At 41.0% G+C, this 23,350-nt stretch overlaps 1 protein-coding gene across 1 annotated transcript in view; it reads right to left on the reverse strand.

The window, feature by feature from the left end:
* Nucleotides 1-3,328: 3,328 nt before the first annotated feature.
* Nucleotides 3,329-23,350, reverse strand: part of LOC100352221 (histone-arginine methyltransferase CARM1) — a 117,204-nt gene continuing 97,182 nt past the window's right edge. Inside the window, exons 6-8 of the mRNA XM_070051461.1 lie at nucleotides 7,456-7,537; nucleotides 6,183-6,268; nucleotides 3,329-3,571 (exon numbers count right to left, since the gene is read on the reverse strand). Coding sequence (XP_069907562.1) covers nucleotides 3,445-3,571; nucleotides 6,183-6,268; nucleotides 7,456-7,537 — 295 coding nt within the window. The 3' untranslated portion in view covers nucleotides 3,329-3,444. The remainder of the gene's footprint in view (nucleotides 3,572-6,182; nucleotides 6,269-7,455; nucleotides 7,538-23,350) is intronic.

Below are 23,350 nucleotides of genomic sequence, written 5' to 3' on the forward strand. Positions count from 1 at the left end.
CTGGGTTTTTCTTTATGGGAGAGTCTTTATTACTAATTCAGTCTCAATCTTGGTTATTGGTCTATTTAGGTTTTCCACATCTTCATGCCTCAGTTTTGTTAAGTTATATTTCCAAAAATCTATCCAATTCTTTTAGATTTTCCAATTTATTGGCATGGAGTTTTTTGGAATAATTCCTAATGATTCTTTCCGTATCAGTTGTAACATCTTTCTCATCTCTGATTTTATTAATTTGGGTCTTCTCCCCCAACCCTTTTTTGGTTAGTTGGATCAATGGTTAATTAATTTTAGGTTTAAAAAAAAATCAGTTCTTCATTTCATGATCTTTTGTTTAGTTTTTTATTTGTATTTTTCCCTAATTTTTATTACTACTATTCTACTAATTTGGGGTTTGGCTTGTTCTTGTTTTTCTATGTTATTGAGATGCATTGTTAGATAATTTATTTGATAGTTTCTCAATTTTTTGATGTAGGCATTTACTGCTATAAACTTTCTTCATACTACTACTGCTGTATCTCATCAGTTTTGATGTATTGTGTTTCATTTCTATTTATTTCAAGGAATTTTTTGATTTTCCTTTTGATTTCATCTATGACTCACTGTTCATTCAGAGGCTTGTTGTTCAGTCTCCATGTGTTTGTACATTTTCTAGTTTCTTTTGTTGTTAATTCCCATTTCATTCCACTGAGGTCAGTAAAGATACATGAAACGACTTCAGTATTTCTGAATTTGTTTAAACTTATTCTAATGGCCAGTATGTTACTAGAGAACGTTCCACACAATGATGACAAGAAGGGTGTTATGTAGCTGTGAGATTAAACGTTCTGTAGACATCTTTTAGGTCCACTTGGTCTATAGTGTAGATTAGTTATGTTGTTCTTTACTGATTTTTTATCTAGCTGATATGTCCATTGATGAAAGTGCAGTGTTTGAGTCCTCCATTTTCACTGTATCAGAGTTTTTGTTTCCCTTTAGATCCATTAGTGTTTGTTTTATAAAACTGGGTGCCCTGGCAATGGATACATATATATTTACCATAATCACATTTTCTTGTTGAACGATCCCTTAAATTATTACATAATGACCTTTGTCTCTTTGAACAGTTTTTATCTGATTTGATAATAACTATTCCTGATTTTTATTTCCATTTTCCATGAAGTATCTTTTTCCATCCTTTGATTTTCAGTCTGTGTGTACCTTTATTTGTGAAGTGTATTTCTTATAGGCAGCATATAGATGAGTACTACTTTTTTGTCCATTAGCCAGTCCATATCTTTTAACTGGAGAAGTTAGTCCATTTACATTCAAACTATTATTTTTATTTTTTTTTACTTTTAATTACCTTTTAACAGATTCAAGATGATTTGTAGATAAAAGTCTAAGAACATAATGATAATCCCCTCCTCTCCCTCTCTCCTTCAAATCCTCCTTCCTTTTTTCTTTAGTTTTTGAGATAATATATTTTAAATGTCCATTACAGTAAAAAGGCTTAATATTTCACTGAATAGGAAGTTTAACAAGGAAAAAACCCAGTTTTTTAGTTTAGTGGGAATATAGACAATGGATATTAACAATAATTGAATGTCATTTATACAAATGACCATTTCATCCATATACACTTTTTCTAATCAGTTAGTTCTTCATAATTTATTTAGTGAAATAGAACAAATGACAATGTAACATTTAAATATTTCCTGTGGTTGCAAGGTAACAATTAAGTTCATTTAGACTTTAAGCCATTTGCTTTCAACTGTTTTTATACAGGAATAATTTTATGCTGACTGCAATGCAAATAATTATAAATTCCATAGATACCACATATCAGGGAAAACATGATATTTTAATTTGTGGGACTGTCTTATGTCACTACATATAATAATTTCCAGTTGCATCCAATTTGTTGTAAAAGACAGGATTTCATCTTTTTTTTTTTTTTTTTTTTTTTGACAGGCAGAGTGGACAGTGAGAGAGAGAGAGAGAAACAGAGAGAAAGGTCTTCCTTTGCCGTTGGGTCACCCTCCATTGGCCGCTGTGGCTGGTGCGCTGCAGCCGGCGCATTGCGCTGATCCGAAGCCAGGAGCCAGGTGCTTCTCCTGGTCTCCCATGGGGTGCAGGGACCAAGCACTTGGGCCATCCTCCACTGCACTTCCCTGGCCACAGCAGAGAGCTGGCCTGGAAGAGGAGCAACCGGGACAGAATCCGGTGCCCCGACCGGGACTAGAACCCGGTGTGCTGGCGCTGCAAGGCGGAGGATTAGCCTACTGAGCTGCGGCACTGGCCAGATTTCATCCTTTTTTAAAAAAATAGCTGAGTAATATTCCATAGCATATATGTACCACATTTTCTTTATCCAGTCATTGGTGATAGGCATCTGGGTTGATTCCATATTCTAGCTATTGTGAACTGAGCTGCAATAAACATGGAGGTATGTAACATGAAAGATAGCTCTTTCATATGCTTTAAACTCATTTCATTTGGGTAAGTTCCCAGGAGTAGGATGGCTGGGTCTTATGTAAGATCTATTTCCAAATTTCTCAGGAATCTCCATACTGTCTTGCACAATGGCTCTACTAGTTTGCATTCCCACCAACAGAGGATTAGGGAACCCTTACCAGCATTTATTGTTTTTTGATTTCTGTATGAGAGCTATACGAACTGGGGTGAGATGAAATTTCATTGTAGTTTTGATTTGCTTTTCCCTTGATGGCTAGTGATCCTGAGCATTTTTTCATGCATCTGTTAGCAATTTGAATTTCAGAAGATCATTATTGATAAGCAATGATTTAGTCCTGCCATTTTCCCATGAATATCCCTATTGTTCATTTTGAATCTCCTTTGTTCTTTTAGTAGGAAGTTTTCTGTCTTCACATTCTTTCAAGATGCTGAATGTCTCTCTGTTCCTGAGTTCAGGGTCATGTTAGTCGTGCAGCTCCTGCAAGGATCACTAATGACTGACAGCCAACTTGTAGGCAGCTGTTCTCTTTTCCCTGCAACTTTCAAACCCATGCAGTATGGTGGAAAAGAACGTGGACTTGGAGAATTATCTAACGCGATTCACATTCTTAGTAGACACCTGCCTGATCATTAAAGAAGGATCCTTGCTTGTGAACCAAAGTCAGGGGAAGATTATGATTTGAGACATTAGGCAGACATAAGCAGGTGAGCCAGAAGCAAAGGCAGGGTTTTAGGGTTCTACCCATCTATTCTGGAGAAGGCCAAGAGGGTGGGTAAAGCACAAGTGCTCTCAGTCTTCCAAATCTTAACAATTTTACTTTAAAGGTTTCAGAGTATTCTAATGAGATCTGATACGATATTATGGAAAATTGTCTTTTCAAATGTTATCCCTCAAAATGAAATTAATATGAATATTAGTTCCTATTTCCCTGCAAATTGGAGAAACAATTATTGTTGTTTAAATTAAATCCTTAAAAACTTTAAACTTGACTACCCAGAGGAGCATGGAGAAGGTAGCAGTACGTACAGGGATCCAACAAAGGCCACATCAAACCAGAAGGCCAGGCCATGGATGAGGCCAGATTGCACCATCTGAAACACAAAGGGGATTTCTACTCTGCAAAGAAATAAAAGAAGAAATAGTTGGAGTTACTTTTTTCTGTTGTTGACAGATAAACTAGATATACTTGTGAGATCAGGAGGGTGTTCATCGAATGTTCTCAGAAGCCCTTCTGCCCAGCAGTCAGGCTCACGCAGTGAGCGATTCACGCTTGGGAGATGCTGCATATCTGAGAAGCTTTGCTGTTAGACAAAACCCTGCCAGGACCACAGCGCTGGGTTGTGATGACCCAGAGCCGCACAGGGTGAGTGTGGCATGTGGAGCGGAGTTTGACTGCTCAACAGGAGGGTGACTCAGGACACAGGGGAGAATCATGCTTCAAGGAGCCAAAACAGGCTGCAGCAGCTCCCTAAGTGACTGTTTAGAAGGGAAAGGCTCCTCAGGATTCTAAAAAAATGGAGTGAATTACAAGGGGAATATGGAGCTCAGGAGGTCATTGCCGTAGTTCATTTACTTTTCAGGGAAGCAATTTAACTTCCCACCAGGCTACAGTAAGAGTCTGCAGAAGCTGCAAAGGTTTATGACGAATGCAGAACTATGGGACAAGAAGGAATAATGGAGAAGGCACAACAAAATCTAGATGCTGCTCCTGTTTTGGCTGTGGGATTTTGGAAAGCTATTTAAGTTGTCTGAAACTTAACATATTCTCTTGTTGAAAAGTGAAAAAAAAAAAATCACTCTCCTACCTCCCTCACAAAATTCTTGTGTGTCAAAAGCAGAAAATGTGTATCACAAGGCTTTGCAAACTTTAAAGCACTTGACCACTAAAAGGGAATATAACTGGTCCATTACTAGGGCTGTATCACTCCAAGGAGTATTATTATTGATACTTAGAGGTTTGCAAAGGAAGTTGCATGTTACTTGCTTTTGTGGTGCCCCCAAGGGCTTAACTTCTTTTACCCTGCAATAATCAAAATATTTCTAGAGTTTTCCACTGCTCATAATTACATTTAATTTATTGGTCTCACACTTTTCTTTGCATCCTTTGAAATGGACTATGAGCTCTTCAAGGATAGAAACTTTAAAAAATTACTTTTTGTTCCTGTACAAGTATCAACACAGTAGCCAGCACAAGCTAGGCTCTTGATAAACAACTGTTGAATCAATGTACAAGTATATGTATGGCATCTCTGGAAAGTCAACCTAGACAGAATTTTTAAAATTTCCCTAAGACTCATAGAGTAGACCAGAGCAGCAAATTCAGTGGAAGTCAATTTTATCCAGACCACTGGCAGTTACTGGAGTTGTTCTCTGATGCATTTCCCTGGCTCTGAGCTGAGGGTAGGATTGCATTTCTCCAGCCACTTGAGCTCAGGTGCTTCCAGGTGATTTGCTCTGAACAACTAATGGTGGGACCTGTGCCATTTCCAGGCAGAAGCTTTAACTGCTAGGGTATTCTCTACCATCACTCATTCTTCCTCCTTAGTAGCCAGCATTTTTCCAGATGAAGCTGCTGCCCTGGCCAAATTTCTCATCTGCAGGATGCATGGTAGAGCTAAAGCTGGTGCAAAGCAGATAAACAGCACAGCAGACAAAGACACCTGTGATATCATAAGCCACTGAGGCTTCTTTTTGTTACTGCAGTATATTCTACCACCTATGCAAACTGATGTGGGATGCACTTTGTACATCATGGCCCCAAGATAGATTTTTTTTCTTTTTGTTAGCTGTGATCCTTGCTTCCTCATTGGCTAAAAACCTGGCTGGATGTTACATGTATTATTTAGAAAAAATTCACAAACATTTATCTTCATAGGGAAAAAAATAACAAATACTAATGAAAAGCCACCCAAAAGGGGACTCATATCCCCCTCCAAGAAAATGGAACCAGGCCAAGCTATGCAATCTCAGGGCAGCCTCTTCAAGTGCAGGGATAAAACCAATTACTGAGTTTCCCCTTGAAAATGAGCAGGTGCTTATACAAGATTAAGCACAGTAGCTACATATAGCACTCAACAAGTCATAGATCTTGTTCTTTCCATTCACTCAGACATATACTGGTCTGAGTGCATTTACATATATGCTCTCACCCTGAGAAGGAGTAAATGATTAAAAGCGTAGAAATTGGAGCCTTCAGAAAGGTTCAAATCCTAGCTTAAACACACTCTGTGACTTTACACAATTTCTCATTCCACTCTGCCTCACTGTTTCACCTATAAAGTGGGCATAACAATCATACCATTTACATAGATTTGTTGTGAATATTAAAGGAGTTATTTTATCTGGGTACTTCAAAACCTGAGTAGAAAATGGAATTCAAAGGTAAGTTTGGTATAATTTTTTAAAAAATTTATTCTTAGTTTTTCATAATATACATTTGCTATTAACTTTTTGAAGACCCCTGTAAATAAAGGGCCAGTTACACTGGGTAAGTTAACAAAAACTAGGCCATTAGGATTGTTATTCAATTCTTAAAATAATCATAAGAAGGAGACATCATTATCTTCATTTCATAATAAATAAAACTGGCATCAATGCAATCTATTCATGCATGTGTCCCTCATCTAAAATATTTCCCACATGAGAGCAGCAAAAGTTCACACAAAATTTTGGAATGGATGATGGAGAGAGATTTTGAAAATCAAGAGCAACACTGATACATACTAACCTATGTAGATCTTCCTCTTTGGCATCCAGAAAGTTGACTGTGTATTTGATTGTCCGAGCCATCAAAATCCTAACATCGAATGTGTCCTTGGGGAAAAAGTCAAAGATGTTATCTCTTTGTCAATATGAACTGAACTCAAGCAAGTCTATCTTTCTTCTTGCAATTATAAGTGAATACGAGTTTGGATTTGAAAGGCACGATCTTAGAATAATATTAATAAAAAATAACTAACATGTATAGAATGCTCACCAAATGACAAGCACTAAGTGTTTAGTTCTTTCCTGATGCTAAGTGCTTCACTAAGGTGAATCAGTCATTCCTCTCGATGCCTTTGGAGCAGGGATTTGGTGTTTTTCAGTCACCCAGGAGTGAAGAGTTACATCTTGTCCACATTTATTCGAAGAAGTTCTGTATGAACTTAGACACCCTCAGGAACAGATGTGATAAATGACCTCAGCTTGGCTAATCAGAGCATTGCATTTCCCATAGAAGATGGTAATTGGTTCGTAGAAGGGCATATGATCCAAAGCAGGGTAATCAGGCTCTGTCTATACTGACACAGTTTTTGTCCAATGTCTTAGGAAAAGAAACTGTTTCATGGGGGACCCATGGTTCTAAGTCATAGGCTGCAGTTCCAACAGTCATCTTGCTACATGAGGGGAGATGCTGTCTAGGAAATGAGTTAAATCAGAAGTGGGGATAAGTAGTGAGGATAGAAAAACCAGACCCTGGCAACATTGTATGAGCGCTTACAATGGGTCCTTGAAGCTCTATGTCTAGGTTTGCAGTATTTTAAGGGACACTGTGTTTTAGCTTAATCCAGTTTAGTTTGGTTTTCCTTTCACTTACAACTGAAGACTTTCAGATAGCAGAAATGTAAAGGCTAGACAGCTAGATGGAACCACAATTGAAGTCCAAATTTGGTTGACAGTAAAGCTGTTATGTTCTAAGCTGTTATTCAACATTGCCTCTTCTGTTACACCTTGGGCCACTACAGTCAATATGAGGATATGAATAAGTATGTTTGTTGAGGGTATGAAGTGGGTAAGAGTGTTGGGGGGATTACTGAAATGTAATTAGAAAATCTCCTTGCTTTCAACTGTAGCCATACTTTCATAGCTGGAAGACATGAAAACTTGGTGCTCTAAGAAACTTTTTCCCCCTCTTCTGAGTTGACAAAGCCTGGAAAGATTGTGCACGCCAAGGGGATCAGTGACTGAGGGAATGAATCAGTAAGTCAACACATGGGGAAAATGTAAGAGAGGACACTTACTACTATAGGCTGTCTGAAGTATTCATCTATTGCTGCACCCCGGAGACTGGACAGGTTGACCCCATAGAAGCACTGCTGGTACCTAAAATGGGTAGGACAAAGAATTGCAGTGTATCTTGTCCCTTGCTTGAATCTCTGAGCTCCTACAGCTCTGATATGCAGCACTGCTGCTTCATGGAGCCTCCAAGTTGATCCTAGGGCAAGTATTAGAACATGTTAAAGGTATCTGGGCTACGGGAAGTGGCAGGCTGCAGATCTGTACTTGCCCTGGGGTGAAGAGAGAAAGAAAGAAATGAATAGTTGGATAGAAATCGCTTATGATGGATTTTTGAAAAATATATTTTGAGGGGCAGAAAGACCTTTGGGTTCCTATCCTCTCTGGATCTCGTGTTTCACAAGTGGCCTCTTGTTCTGTTCTGGCCAAATGCTGAAGTGCCATTTACTTGGCTCTCACACTATCCTAACCCAGGGTATGACTAGAACTCAAAAGTCTCTCAACCCCACCACAGCTTAAGGAAATAGATTTCCTTTCTCCATTTGTCCATAGACGCAGTCCTATGCCTTCCTGATGGGCTGTGACGGCTGACAGGAGGTACTGACTCAGGAGTATGCAAGTGCTGATGGTGAAGAACTAAAGCCAGCTCATGCCAGCTCATCACAGCTCACTGTCACCATTTCTTTCCAGTTCCATCTGATCCAGAGAGATTGGCAAACAGCACCAATTATATCTCCAGCCCAGCTCTCTGTCCACACTCCCACCCACACCCGCTAAGAGGCAGATGTAAAGCATTTACCAGCATACAATCAGCTCTGCCTTACCTTCAGGTACCCATAGCAACTGAGACCATGCTTGGCACATACTTGGCTAGCAGTCTGCAATATTTAGAGAGGTGATCTATGGTATGGATTAAGAGGGGCTTTGATATCAACTTTGCCACCAATTAGTAGTATGACTTTGACAAATCACATTTATCCTGTTCCCCAGATTCTTTAGCTCTGCAATGGAAATAGCTATAACCCTACTTTCCATAGTTACCTTATGAGGGTAAAGGAAAGCATTTTGAACTATGCTTGGCATTTTGTATCTGCAGTAAGAGTTGGCAGGTGTTCTCTGAATGTCTCATTCTCAGGTCAGCACTGGGGCCCAGGGTGGAAATTCCCAATCTTTCTGTGCCATGGCATTATCTGGGAGAGCTTCTTAAGAATTCAAATTCCCAGACTCAATCCCAGAAAAACCTGGGACCCTTATCACTAGAGACAGACAGACTTTTTCACTTATTAGGCTTCCCTAAGAAGGGCCTATGTATATGAGAGTAATTCAAAACATTCATGGAAAATGAAATCAAGTTATTTAGTTGCTCAAAAAATTAGAAACCATGCATAGAGGAGTCTTCAAAATGTCTGTGGAGAAAGACTAAAGTATGCCTGGATTTCAATTTTTTGGCACCAAGGTAAATATCTTTCAACTCCATTTTCCCACAAAATTTTTGAAGTATCCTTGTATATGTTGCATAGCCTGAATCGGATGGGACCTGAATTCATCAGTTCTACATCCACACCCATCATCCTACAGGAAAGACCGAAAAACAAAACAATACAGAAAAACACAGGACAGTCATAAAACAATCTTTGGTTCAGTTTGATGAGAGTATCAGGCAAAGCAGGCTCTAGATCAGGAGTCAAAGACCCAAGGTCCACACAGGGAATGGTGAGGAAAGACAGGCTTAACCACATCAAGTAAGCAACTGGTCCTCAACAGCAAGCAAAACTCAACCTGCTGAACTACTTGCAGACTTTTTACGAACTACTGGCTACCCATAAGCCTTTGATTATGTCCCTGTTTACCTAGAACACTCCGGCCCTCTTTTACCCTGTTAATTCTCACTAAATCTTGAAGACTCACCTCAAATACTTCAATTTAAAAACTCACAGCTCCCCTGGCACATTTCTAACTCCACCATTTGGGGCAAGTCTGATTGAGCATGTCCCAAATTGTATATCTCCTCCCTCTCTTATTCCCACTGTTATATTTAACAGGGATCACTTTTCAGTTAAATTTAAACACCTAAGAATAATTGTGTGTTAATTACAGAGTTCAACCCATAGTATTAACTAGAACAAAAAAAATACTAAAAGGGATAAAGTATTATATTGTACATCAACAATCAGGACAAGGGCTGATCAAGTCACTGTTTCTCATAGTGTCCCTTTCACTTCAACCAGGGGATTCCAATACAATCCCATCAAGATTGCATGTACCAATGCCATCTCACTAGTCCAAGTGATCAATTTCAGTTCACAATTGATCACACTGATAGGTCTAAGAGTCAAAGGGATCACACAAACAAGACTAGTGTCTGCTAATACTAGCTGATAGAATCAAAAAGGGAGAGAATGATCCAACATGGGAAGCGGGATACATAGCAGACTCATAGAATGGCAGGTGTCCTAAATAGCACTCTGGCCTCAGAATCAGCCCTTAAGGCATTCGGATCTGGCTGAAGAGCCCATGAGAGTATTCTAGGCATGGAAAGCCAAGACACTCTGGAAAAAAAAAAAAAGACCTAAATGGAAGATCTCTGCGAGTGAGATCCCAGTGGAAAGAATGGGCCATCAAAGAAGGAGGTACCTTTCTCTGAAGGGAGGAGAGAACTTCCACTTTGACTATGACCTTGTCTAAATAATATCGGAGTCAGCGAACTCAAGAGGCTTCCATAGCCTTGGAAAATCATGACTAGAGCCTAGGGAGATTTCTGACACCATAAACATAAACAAGAGTGTCAAATTGTTAAGTCAACAATAGGAGTCACTGTGTACTTACTCCCTATGTAGGATCTCTGTCCTTAATGTGCTGTACATTGTGAATTAATGCTATAACTAGTACTCAAACAGTATTTTACACTTTATGTTCTGTGTGTGTGCAAACTGATGAAATCTTTACTCAATATATACTAAATCGATCTTCTTTATATAATTGAAAATGAATCCTGATGTGAATGGAATGGGAGAGGGAGCAGGAAATGGGAGGAGTGCGGGTGGGAGGGAAGTTATGAGGGGGAAAAGCCATTGTAATCCATAAACTGTACTTTGGAAATTATATTTACTAAATAAAAGTTAAAAAAATAAAAAAATAAAAACTCATAGCTCTATGTTACAATTTAGTATTTAAGTTTCACCCCCTTTAAAGCTTTTTTTTATCCTTTAGCAGTTAATGAGGACCCTAGAGTATTATCAGGAGTAAAATTATCTACCTACATTTATTTATTTAATGACTGAATTCTTCCATGAACAAAGTGGAGAACTTGGCATCCTACATGGTCTTTCATCTGTAAGAATGATAGGGAAACAAAAGATCATTTACCCATGATTCTTCAGAGTCATTATTTGTTTTCTAATTTATTTATTCTTCCACCAAAGGCCAGAGCCAAGCTGGCCCAGAGACAAAGCTGAGTAATGCTGTGTATCATGTTATAGTTGCATATATTAAAAGCAAGATTCCTAAAATCCAAGGAAAATGTTTGAAACCATAGGTTTAAGTGATCCTTTCACTATTCAAAGCGAAGATGGGCATGTTCTTAGGGAACTAGTTGAGTTTACAAAAGCCCACCACGGGAGGGAGATGGGGAAGGATAGGGAAGAAAGAACAAGGAAGAAAAATAGGGAGAACAAGAGAGGTAATGGGGTGGGAGAGCCAGAGACAAACAGGAACAGAAAGAATTTCTCAGATAGCCCAGAAAGTCTCCCCTTGTACGCCCTTTAGAATCCCCTGGGAAGCTTTCATCAAGCGCTATGCCTGGACTCCACCTTGGGGATAGCTTCCCAGCATCTGTTTCTAAATTCAACAGGTGACTCTAGTGTGCAATCAGGGCTGAGCACCACCATGTCAGCTGTTGCAGAATCCTGGCCAAGCAGGTGGAAGAGGAAACTCCATGGGCACAGATAGCCTTCTACGTGGAAGTGAGTTGGAACCTGCTCTCTCTTCACTGAATACAACCTCAACTCTCAGAAGGGATGCTACTGTGCCATTTGCTTTCTATGTTTGGCCCAATTAAAACCCAGCAGTCATAATCAGTGTGGTGTGGTGCAAATGGGCACCATGCTTGGGGCAGACACGAGAGCTGTGAGCAAAGATCCCACTGCCCAGGTTTTAAAAGTTTCTGGCTGGATCAAATTTCTTATTTGTAATATTTAGAAGTCTGAACTACACTGTAATGCCTCATAACATAATTAAAGCCAATGGGAACTGGCATGTCTCTGAGTCTCCTAAGATACCTTTTAGGTAGGAGGGATGAAGAAACTAATTTTTTTGAGGTAGGGAGAGGGCACACAATTTTATGCTCTAGCTCACTTCCCAAATACTATTAAAGGCTTGAGCTTGGCCAGGCCCAGCCTTGAGCAGGGACCTCCACCCAACTTTACATTATAGGCAGTAGAGACCCCGATTAATTGTGTTACCACAGCTTCCTCCAGGATATGCACTATCAGGAAGCTGAGCTCAGCAGCTGGAGATGGGCACTAAAGCCAGGTACTCTGATAGGGGATAGAGGCTTCCCGGCGGGCATCTGAACAACTCAGACTAATGCCTGCACAGAAAATGGAGCTTTTGACTTGGGAGCTAGGGATCATTTCCACTGTTTTCATCGTGTTTGGGTTTTCTTGTCCAGGCTAACTTGCAGCCTCTCTAGAAGCACATAAGGGAAGCAGTCTATGTTTTTCCCTCATGTTCATATTCCCACTTCCTGTCAGGCTTCCTGAGGACAACTCTTCACATTTTCCCTCAGCACCATCATACGTGCAATGCCTAGAAAGGGCTGCAAATGCAGGGCAGAAGGATAGCAATCTTGCTCTTAGCTATTCCCACGCACACCCAGGGCACAGAGCAGGAGGACTCCACGTCTCAGCACACTGCCTTCACACCCCCCACACAACCCAGCTTGAGGTGAACCTCCCACTCTGGTCTCTGCTGTGTTCTCATCTCTTCTCTATTTACCGTGGTCTTTAACCCTTCCTCCTCCTTTTTTTTTTTTTTTTTTTTTTTTTGGACAGGCAGAGTGGACAGTGAGAGAGAGGTCTTCCTTTTTCCCTTGGTTCACCTCCACAATGGCCACTGTGGCTGGTGCGCTGCGGCCGGCACACCACGCTGATCCGAAGCCAGGAGCCAGGTGCTTCTCCTGGCCTCCCATGTGGGTGCAGGGCCCAAGCACTTGGGCCATCCTCCACTGCACTCCCAGGCCACAGCAGAGAGCTGGACTGGAAGAGGAGCAACCGGGACAGAATCTGGCGCCCCAACCGGGACTAGAACCCGGAGTGTGGGCGCCGCAGGTGGAGGATTAGCCTAGTGAGCCATGGCGCCCGCTCCTTCCCTTCCCCAACCATGTCCAAAACCTATGAGATGGATGGTGGTACAGCCTCAGGTGTCAGCTGGCAATGGTCTTGCAGATGCAATAGAGGGGAACCTCCAAATATAAGCACACCCTTCTCTTACTAATAAAGAGTCTTGAATAGCACAGTTCCCATTTCTATTCTAGTAAAATTATTTGCATCTTAATTGTATGCTAGCCAAAATGACTCCTTTCCATTAGGAAGCATTCTTCACTTAAAAAAGAAAGTAAAGGAAGCAAAAAGGGAGAAGATAGAAGATGGTAGGGGGAGAGAGGGAGAAGGACAGAGAGGGAGAGAGAGGGAGAGGGAGGGAAGAAGAGAGGGAGAGAGAGGGGGAGAGAGGGAGAGAGGGAGAGAGAGGGAGAGGGAGGGAAGAAGAGAGGGAGAGAGAGGGAAGAGAGGGAGAGAGAGAGAGGATTTTGTGCTGTTCAACAAGCAAGCAACTTCTGCTTGTCTCACTGTGTAATGCTTTACTACAATTAACTAGCAAGGGTGTGCCAACCTGATGAGAGACCTAGAAAATAAAAGCAAAAATTCAAGAATGTTGTCCAGGTCACAAATAGTGCTGAAAATGCACCATAAGAATGCAGTTGGAATAGTCTTGGTGGGAATTCTAGTAGGAAGAAGGTATGTGTCTTGAAAAAAATGTTGCATCTTTACTTTTTAAATACATTCTTTAGATGAGCCGTTCAAAATAGTTCATGGAAATGAATATTATAGAAAAATTATGTATGCATATCAAAATTCTTTTGCACCCAATAAACATATCTTTTAATTCCATTTTCCATTAACTTTTTGAAGTTCATTGTATACGCAGGACTTGAGGTTCGGTTGTTTTTGACAATTTTATTTCTTTTTAAAATTGCTTTAAATTGTGAGTGCATTTTTTTAATTTGTGTTAGGTACAAAAAGAATGCTTAACATTAGATCTACCACAATTTTTAAAATTTATATTATTTTTGACTGGAGGTATAATATATAGTTCTCTACTTATTATTTATTTTGCCTGACTGAAACTTTATGTCCATTAGTAACTTCCCATTTCCCCTTCTCCTCATCTCCTTGGTAGCTACCATGTCACTCTCTGAGTCTATGCATGTGACTACTTTAGATAACGCATGTGGGGGACCATGCAGTATTTGTCCTTTTGTGATTGGCTTATTTCATTTAGCAGAATGTCCTCAATATTCACCTATGTTTGCTACATACCACAGAGTCTTCTTCCTACACACAGAACATATTCTCTATACACGTGCCACATTTTTCTTTATCCCTTCACCTGCTGAAGGACATTTGTTTTTTTTCCACATTTTGGCTATTATGAATATAGCCACAGTGAATATAAACTATGTTATTATCTTTCTTAAATTCTGGTTTCATTCATTTTGGATAAATACCAAGAAATGGGATTACTGAGTCACATGGTAGCCCTGTTTTTATTTCTTGGAGGATCATCCTTATCATTTCCTTTAACAGCTTTATCCTTTTTCATTCTCACCAACAGGGTGCAAGAGTTCCAATTTCTCTATATCCTCATCGACATTTGTTTGTTTTCATTTTGTAAATAACAGTCACCCTGAAAGGCATGAGGCAATATCTGACTAGTATTTTTACTTGATGCAATTCTATACATCAGCATGTGGGCACATCACTGTGCAAAGTGGTGTTTGTGTAAAGATGCCTGCTTATTATGTCTGTGTTTTTTTCTGGTTTACATACCAGCAAAATAGTGTGAATTATATTTTTTTGTTATGAGTTTTTTGTATTTGTAAACATACGAGTTTTCCAGCATAAAAGAGAGGAGAAAATGGGTTGTTTTAAAAGAAAAATATTTAAAGATCGGAGTTGGTGAACCCAAAAGGCTTCCATAGCCTTGGCAACTCATGACAAGAGCCTAGGGTGATTACTGACACCATAAACAAGAGTGTCAATTGTTAAGTCAACAACAGGAGTCACTGTGCACTTACTCCTCATGTAGGATCTTTGTCCTTAGTGTGCTGTGCAATGTGAATTAATGCTATAACTAGTACTCTAACAGTACTTTACACTTTGGGTTTCTGTGCGGGTGCAAACTGTTGAAATCTTTATTTAGTATTAGTATATACTAAATTGATCTTCAGTATATAAAGATATTGAAAATGGATCTTGATGTGAATGGGATGGGAGAGGGAGTGGGAGAAGGGAGGGGTGCGGGTGGGAGGGAAGTTATGGGCGGGGGGAAGCCACTGTAATCCAAAAGCTGTACCCTGGAAATTTATATTTATTAAATAAAAGTTTTTTTAAAGAAACATATTTATTTTTTTATAATTTATTTATTTATTTTTTATTTAGTATATATAAATTTTCAAAGTACAGTTAATGGATTACAATGGCTTCCCCCCTCCCCCCACAATTTCCCTCCCACTCACATCCCTCCCATCTCCTGCTCCCTCTCCCTTTCCATTCACATCAAGATTCATTTTCTGGCTGGTGCCGTGGCTCACTAGGCTAATCCTCTGCCTTGCAGCGCCGGCACACCGGGTTCTAGTCCCGGTCAGGGCGCCGGATTCTGTCCCGGTTGCCCCTCTTCCAGGCCAGCTCTCTGCTGTGGCCAGGGCATGCAGTGGAGGATGGCCCAAGTACTTGGGCCCTGCACCCCATGGGGGACCAGGATAAGTACCTGGCTCCTGCCATCGGATCAGTGCAGTGTGCCGGCCGCAGTACGCTGGCCACGGCGGCCATTTGAGGGTGAATCAACGGCAAAGGAAGACCTTTCTCTCTGTCTCTCTCTCTCACTGTCCACTCTGCCTGTCAAAAAAAAAAAAAAAAGAGATTCATTTTCAATTATCTTTATATACAGAAGATCAATTCAGTATATATTAAGTAAAGATTTTATCAGTTTGCACCCACACAGAAACACGAAGTGTAAAATACTGTTTCAGTACTAGTTATAGCATTACTTCACATTGGACAACACATTAAGGACAGATCCCACATGAGGAGTAAGTACACAGTGACTCCTGTTGCTGACTTAACAATTTGACACTCTTGTTTATGACGTCAGTAATCACCCGAGGCTCTAGTCATGAGTTGCCAAGGCTATGGAAGCCTTTTGAGTTCGCCGACTTCAATCTTATTCTGATAGGGTCATAGTCAAAGTGGAAGTTCTCTCCTCCCTTCAGAGAAATGTACCTCCTTCTTTGATGGCCCCGTTCTTTCCACTGGGATCTCACTCGCAGAGATCTTCCATTTAGGTCGTTTCCCCCCCCCCCCCCAGGGTGTCTTGGTTTTCCATGCCTAAAATACTCTCATGGGCTCTTCATCCATATCCAAATGCCTTAAGGGCTGATTCTGAGGCCAGAGTGCTGTTTAGGACATCTGTCATTCTATGAGTCTACTGTGTATTCCGCTTCCCATGATGGATTGTTCTCTCCCTTTTTGATTCTATCAGCTAGTATTAGCAGACACTAGTCTTGTTTGTGTGATCCCTTTGACTCTTAGACATATCAGTGTGATCAATTGTAAACTGAAATTGATCACTTGGACTAGTGAGATGGCATTGGTACATGCCACCTTGATGGGATTGTATTGGGATCCCCTGGCATGAAAAGAAACATATTTAGACTGCCTCCTTTTTGAGAGGTAGGGGAGAGTCTGATTCTGCATGAGAACCCATGGAACATTCCCATGCACATCAAGCTACCTCTAGGTATTACTGGTTGGCCCAAGAACTAGTGCTGTTGAAGTATATCAGAGCGAAGGATCAATCAGCCTCAACAATTATGGTGGAGATCTCTTATTGGTTCTACCCAGTGAATAGTGGCTCATCTTAACCTAAGAGCATCAGATTCTTCTGGCAGTCATCTCTTCTCCACCTACAATCCTTGTGGTCCATATTGTACTGCCTCTTCACTTGGCATATGGCTCAGTTCCACCAATCAGAACATTGGATCATCGTGGTCTTCACTTTAGACTGAATGTTAAGCATCTGACTCAGTAAGTGTCAATTTTAGGACTTTTGTTCAAATGTGGCAAAACAGATGTAGACACAGAACTGTGAGTCCATAAATCTGCACTTGCCAGAAACTACATTGCTATAGAGAAGAAGTTAAAATCTCAGCAGGAAGTCCATCTGAGGGTTAGAGATCCAGGACCCAGTGTGAGTGTTTACATCTTTGAATCCATTTGTGTCTGAGAAACTCAATCTACTCAGACTACTCACATGCAATAGTTAGCAATATTCCTCATCTTAAGCAATGTTTTTACTTAGTTTTCGGCCACTTAAAGTCCAAAGTGTCTCAACTGAAAGAAATATAAGGTTGTGCATGTATATGTGCTATGAACACAATTTTGAGAAAAGACTTTTTCCCAATTCAGTGAAGTTCCACTTCTGTGAGGTCTGAACTAAATTGTCACAGCCCAGAATACAGAATCAGGCCAAGAGCAGGAGGTGGAGACACCTGCTGGATGGGCAATTCTGACTATGTAGGGATATTTCTGATGTCACAGCAGTCAGAAACTAAAATGCAGCAGCCCTGACCACACAGTTCTGATATGTATGGGCCAGAGGCAGAATATTATGGAGGAATCTTGAGTTCAATGTAAGTTACCAAAAAAAAAAAAAAAATAGAAATCTGGCTTATTTTAAGAGTAAAGCCAGATGAATTCAAGGTCTGCAGAAATAAAGAGATATAGAGGAAATGTCAAGAGTGAACTACAAGGCCGGCGCCGTGGCTCAATAGGCTAATCCTCCGCCTAGCGGCGCCGGCACACCGGGTTCTAGTCCCGGTCGGGGCGCCGGATTCTGTCCCGGTTGCCCCTCTTCCAGGCCAGCCCTCTGCTGTGGCCAGGGAGTGCAGTGGAGGATGGCCCAGGTGCTTGGGCCCTGCACCCCATGGGAGACCAGGAAAAGCACCTGGCTCCTGGCTCCTGCCATCAGATCAGCGCGGTGCGCCGGCCGCAGCGCGCCGGCCGCGGCGGCCATTGGAGGGTGAACCAACGGCAAAGGAAGACCTTTCTCTCTGTCTCTCTCTCTCACTGTCCACTCTGCCTGTCAAAAAAAAAAAAAAAAAAAAAAAGAGTGAACTACAGGTAGTTGAAAGGAGATTGTGGGTCAAGGGATCACTGAAATATAAACTAGAGAAGCACAGATATACACGAAAATCCAAAAACATGCTTGGGAGGGATACGGAAGGTGTGATGTGTACTTATCTTCCTAGAACTGTACCTATGAACTACATGAAATCTGTCCTCTTTAAATTAATAAAAATTAAAACAAACAAAAAAGAACATGCAAGCATGCTTGCACTGGTCACAGCAGTGTTACTTCAAAAGTTCTTTCTCTGTGACAATTTCTACTCTGTACTTGGTTTCTGACAAAAATCTAGTTATATCACGTTTATTTGAAATGTTCTAATTTGATCCATAGAGTATTTCCATGAACGAGAGTCTATCAATATATACATATCAATCTATCAATCTATCTATCTATATTTATATCTCTATATCTATATATATATCTATATAGGGGAAAGACCAGAATGCTTAAAACTCCAGCTATGAAAAGGCTCATATGGCCTCTCTAGAAGAATTTGAGGAAACTCCTGTCCTCTTGGTGCTACAAGGTGGACTGTGGGAAAAACTAGATATAGAATTTGACAAGAAGAAGCCACATAAAGGAAAAGAATCTTTAGTGGATATTTCAGAGAATGAGTATAGGAATCAACCAACAATCACCTACATAGAACTCAGCAGCTTGTCCATCCAGTTCAATATTTTTTTTTAAATACTGTTTCCCATCAGTCTTGTGGTCAGCAAGGCACTTAATAGATTCATAGTGGAAGGGAATACAAAGGGTGCTCTCAGTGCTGGTAGCAAAATTCTACCTACATTCACACCCCCCGCCCCATACAAATGTAGCCTTCTGATCTCAGTAAGGAACAACGGACCAGTCTATCCACTACCAGCATCCCTGATGTCACTCAATCAGCTCTGCCCTTGTCATTCCCAATGGACGCCTAACATCCACTTACAAAATTCTCAGAAGGGAACTGGGAAACACTGTCAGGCTCCTGAGGCTCTGTCTCACCTTCTGAGTGTTTCCTCACATCCTCTAAGTCTTACCTATCTCTGGAATCCTCAGTCATGTCCTGTGCCCCATAGGTGCTGAGATGTGAGCTCATACAACCATCCATAGTCAACAATCAACAGTGCCTCACCTCAGGCCTAGACCACATTCTGCTTTCACTCCTGGGGCATCCCTGTTGATTCTGGGGCAAGAGATGCTCGAGACTCATGTGGTACCCACACATGCATGACTCAGAAGGGCTGGATGGTTAATGTCTGAGGACTGTTTGCCAGTGGAAAGAAAAGTGTCAATGTATAAATTCACATGTCTCTCATCCTTTGCATGAACTGTCCTGAGATAGTTTATTCAACCTCCTGAAGATGGTACTTAGAGGTTAACAATCTCCCATCACATGATACCATTTGGTGGTCAATTTGGTAATGCGTCTTTGCACTATCTTCCCCTCTTACTCTGCCCAACTCTTGTTTCTTCTAATTCTTTTCTCACCAGTACTGCGTTTTTAAATAAGATAGGCACTTTTAAGCTTTGCCTAAGGTCCCGTTTTCTGAATAACTCAAGCCAAGGCCATCAACAGCAATGCAGATCCAAATCTGTCACCACCAGTTTGATGACAACAGAATCTTCATGGCTGGTACTGAGTGGGGGTTACAAGTCCTGGCCAGCTTCCTCACAACTGCTGGTAGTCTTGCTGATGGATAATTAAGGTGCAGCAAAGGTAGAAGGTGAAACACACAGTTCTACGAGGACTGTATGCTGATGTTTTGGGGAGATGGTAACTGCACTGGTTGAGAACGTAAGAAGCCACATCCTTGAAACTAAAATGGCTCTATCCTCCTGCTCCAAACAAGATAGTAAAATGCTAAGACCTTGAGAGGTTTTGTGCATCAAAATTGGGTCCTGGTGGGAAGAGGCCAGGGTACTGATGCCTAAGGCTGGGATAGTTGGCTGCACAAGGCAGAGAATCTTAAAAACACTTAGCCAATTCCCCTGAGTTCTTCTGGTCAGGAGAAGCAGAGTTCTTCTCCCAGCACAACGAGTCAGAGGAGAATAGCCTCCCCTTGCCTGCAGACTTTACAACTTCTCCTGAAGTCTATACCCTGAAAGATAATTTTGCTTTGCTCAAGATCTGGATCTCTCACTAACATTTATGGCCTCTAGGTTAGTAGTTCCTCGTTGCTGTCAGGCTGCTAACGCAAGCACAGTCTTAGCAGTAAATATAATTTCTATTCTAGGAGATAATTTGCATACCTAAGAAACTGCGGAAGCTATACAATCTTTTCTGCTAAGAATGCAGAAAAAAATTTGACAGTGGATTTTAAGGGTATTGGACTAAAGAAGGTAGAATGGAAGTCAAGACAGGGTATAATTCATTGACATAGGAATTGTATACCAAGGGTCAGTACAAAAAGCCTGTTGAAACATTCTTTGAAGCTTGGTCATCATAATGGCCTGTAGTCAATATAGTGAAGATTCCAGAATTTATGCATCAAAGTACTGAGGAAGGGCACAGAAGGCTTAGGGAGGTAGAAGTGCTGGATGGATTTACTATGGAAGACCCAAGAACATTCCATTTGAGTATCTTGTTACAGAAAGCCCAGGAAACCTTCCTTTAACACAGGTAATAGGGAATCAACCAAAGAGACAACAGTGGTGTCTTTGAGAAGTTGAGAGTAGCTGTTCTTGGTTGAGCAAAGACAGTGATACTTATTGATTCCAGCAAATTATGCTGCCAAGGAATTTTAGAATGTCAGAATAAAGAAAGGAGTAATTCACTGCACAACCAAGAATGTCATAATTACTGTATAGGGCAGCAAAGGCACAGAAGCAACTAGGGCCCCTTGACCCACAGAGCTCTGTGGTCGTTACTAGGTCCTAGCTTTACCAGAGAGGTGAAATAGGTGGACATTCATCTAGGATAGCTCTCAATTTGTATAACAAAAAATTACTAGCTGGAAGGATGGTACCAGCTCCCACAACCTCAGCAAGGTCTCTCAACCAGTTTCCAGATCCTAGTGATTTAGGGATTCAGAGAGCACTGGTCCATGAATGAAGCAGAGACCTAATTCCATGAAGAAGGCCTCCGTAGTTATACCATAAGCAGAAATGTTAGGTAGTCCCCAGACCCTCTTCAGAGGGACTGAAATTTCTATGGCAAAGCAACTGTGTTGCAGGAAGGAGAATGCCCACATTTTTGAGGAATATTAGACAAGAAGTCAGAGTTGATACTGATGCCAGGGATCCAGGATGCCTCTGATTACTTAGGGTTCACAGAGGAAAGGTAGGGAATGAGTTTGGGACTAAATGCAACTCACAGTGTATCCACTGGTTACACACCAGTCCTATGGTTATTTTCCCATTCACTAAATAGATAATTAGGATAGGTGTATTCAGCATCTGGCAGTATGATGGTCCAAGGTGAGGATTCATCCCTGAAACTGCTCTATTTCCAGGTGAGAAAGACCGTTACCTTCAACTTATAAATAAGGATATTATTTCAGAGAGATTAAATTAACTTAGCTAAGATTTCACGGTTGGTAACTGAACCAAGAATTAATTCAGTCTGGTGCTAGAGTCTGATTCATCCAGCTTGTAACTACTGCCTATTTGCCTTATCCTTTCCCTCCTTCCCTCCTTCTCGCTGTCCCTCTCCCTGTCCCTCTCCCTGTCCCTCTCCCTCTCCCTCCCTCCCTCCCTCTCTCTCTCTCTCTCTCTCTCTCTCTATATATATATATATATATATACACACATATATATATATATATATATGTATGTATGTATGTATATAGTAAAGGTTCAGAGAGACAGAGAATCTTTAATCCACTGGTTCACTCCACAAATGGCTTCAACAGCCATCAGGGTCCCAGGTGCTTGGGCCATCTTGGGCTGCATCCCCTGGCTCATTGACAGAAGGTGGATCAGAATGAAAGCAGCAGGACTTGAAGTGGCCCTTCAATGTGGGATGTCAGCTCCACAGCAGAGGTGTAACCCACCACACCACAGTGCTAGCCCCTGCTTCTGGGTTCTATAGCTGTAAGTAAATGTGATGACTGATCTCAACCTCAGATTTCTTGAGAATAATTGGTTATGCCTCTTAACTGACTATATATGTATTTTTTCTAGGTGTGAGAATCCATTTACGGTTGTGTTTACAGGATTTGGTGTAAAATCCCTGGGCCCATTATCTTCGATAATGCTCATGGTGCCTATCACATAAGGAAATTTTATAGCTAGGAATGATCATGCTTGATTAACTAAACCTTCTCTAAGGAGATACTTTGCAGAATCTTAATTAATGAATGTCAGAGCATTGTCACTACAAAGGGAGGGAGGGAGGGAGAGAGAGAGAGAGAAATTAATTTTGTAAGCAACTACCAAAAAGTAGTAATCTGCTCTATTAAGAGAGATTTGTAACTGGTTATTTGGAAAGGATAAAGTTGTATGCTTATCACACACTGAACACTAAGATGGATTTTAGAGCTAAATGAAAATTTTAAACATTATAAAGTGAAAAAAGCAAAAATATGAAATAGAAGGAAGTTAATATGAAATTAATATCAGATTCAAGATAAGAAAGCTCTTTTCAAAACAAAGGAAAATAAGTAGGAAAATATTGGTAGATTACTCTACATAGAAAAAAATTTACTTTTGTGCTGAAATTCATCACAAGGAAAATTATACCACAAAATGGAAATTCTGAAGAAAATAAATTAATATCCTTCATATATAAGGAATCTTCCTCCAATTTAAATGAATTGAGCAACTATTATTCACTGGGTTAGATGAGGGGATTCATAGTCTCATGAGGGGAGATGTCTCTAAATATAATAAATAAGTAAAAACTTAAACATGGTATGACAAGGGCTATGAAGCAAAATGAGTGGCAAGTGTGGTGGGAGTGCAATTTTCACCTGATGGGGGGTGCTGCTGGAAAGATGGCACGCAAGCAAAGGCCTGAGGAAGCGACAGCAAGGCCCCAGGATGTCTGTGTTTGCCGTGAGCTGGGAACACGCCTGGTGGACTCTCGGTGAAGCACCGAGGCCAGTCCAGCCAGTGTGGTGGAGTAGAGAGAATAAGAGAGCAAGACGCAGGCGATGAAGTCACGGGAATGGATGTATAGGAACTAGGTTGGGTAGGGTCGGACCCTGGGCTTTTACTTGGCAGCCCGTGGGGGTAGAGGGGTCACTAGAGGACTGTAAGCAGCAGAACCGGATGTGACTGATACTTGTTCAACATCATTTTGGGGGCTGTGAGGATCCACTGCAGGACTGTAGTTGACAGAGGTTCACCAGTTTCATTTGTGGCTTGTGGGGGACGATGGGGAACATAGCAAAGATCAGAATTTGCATTTGGACCTGCAGATGCCCAATAAACATCTGAGCAGAGCTAGCAAGAGCCAGACAGAGATGCCTGTCTGTGCTAATGAGGAAAGGAGTGGCTCAAGTTCTA

Source organism: Oryctolagus cuniculus, chromosome 1 (assembly GCF_964237555.1).
Source record: "Oryctolagus cuniculus chromosome 1, mOryCun1.1, whole genome shotgun sequence".
In the NCBI taxonomy this organism is placed as follows: Eukaryota; Metazoa; Chordata; class Mammalia; order Lagomorpha; family Leporidae; genus Oryctolagus; species Oryctolagus cuniculus.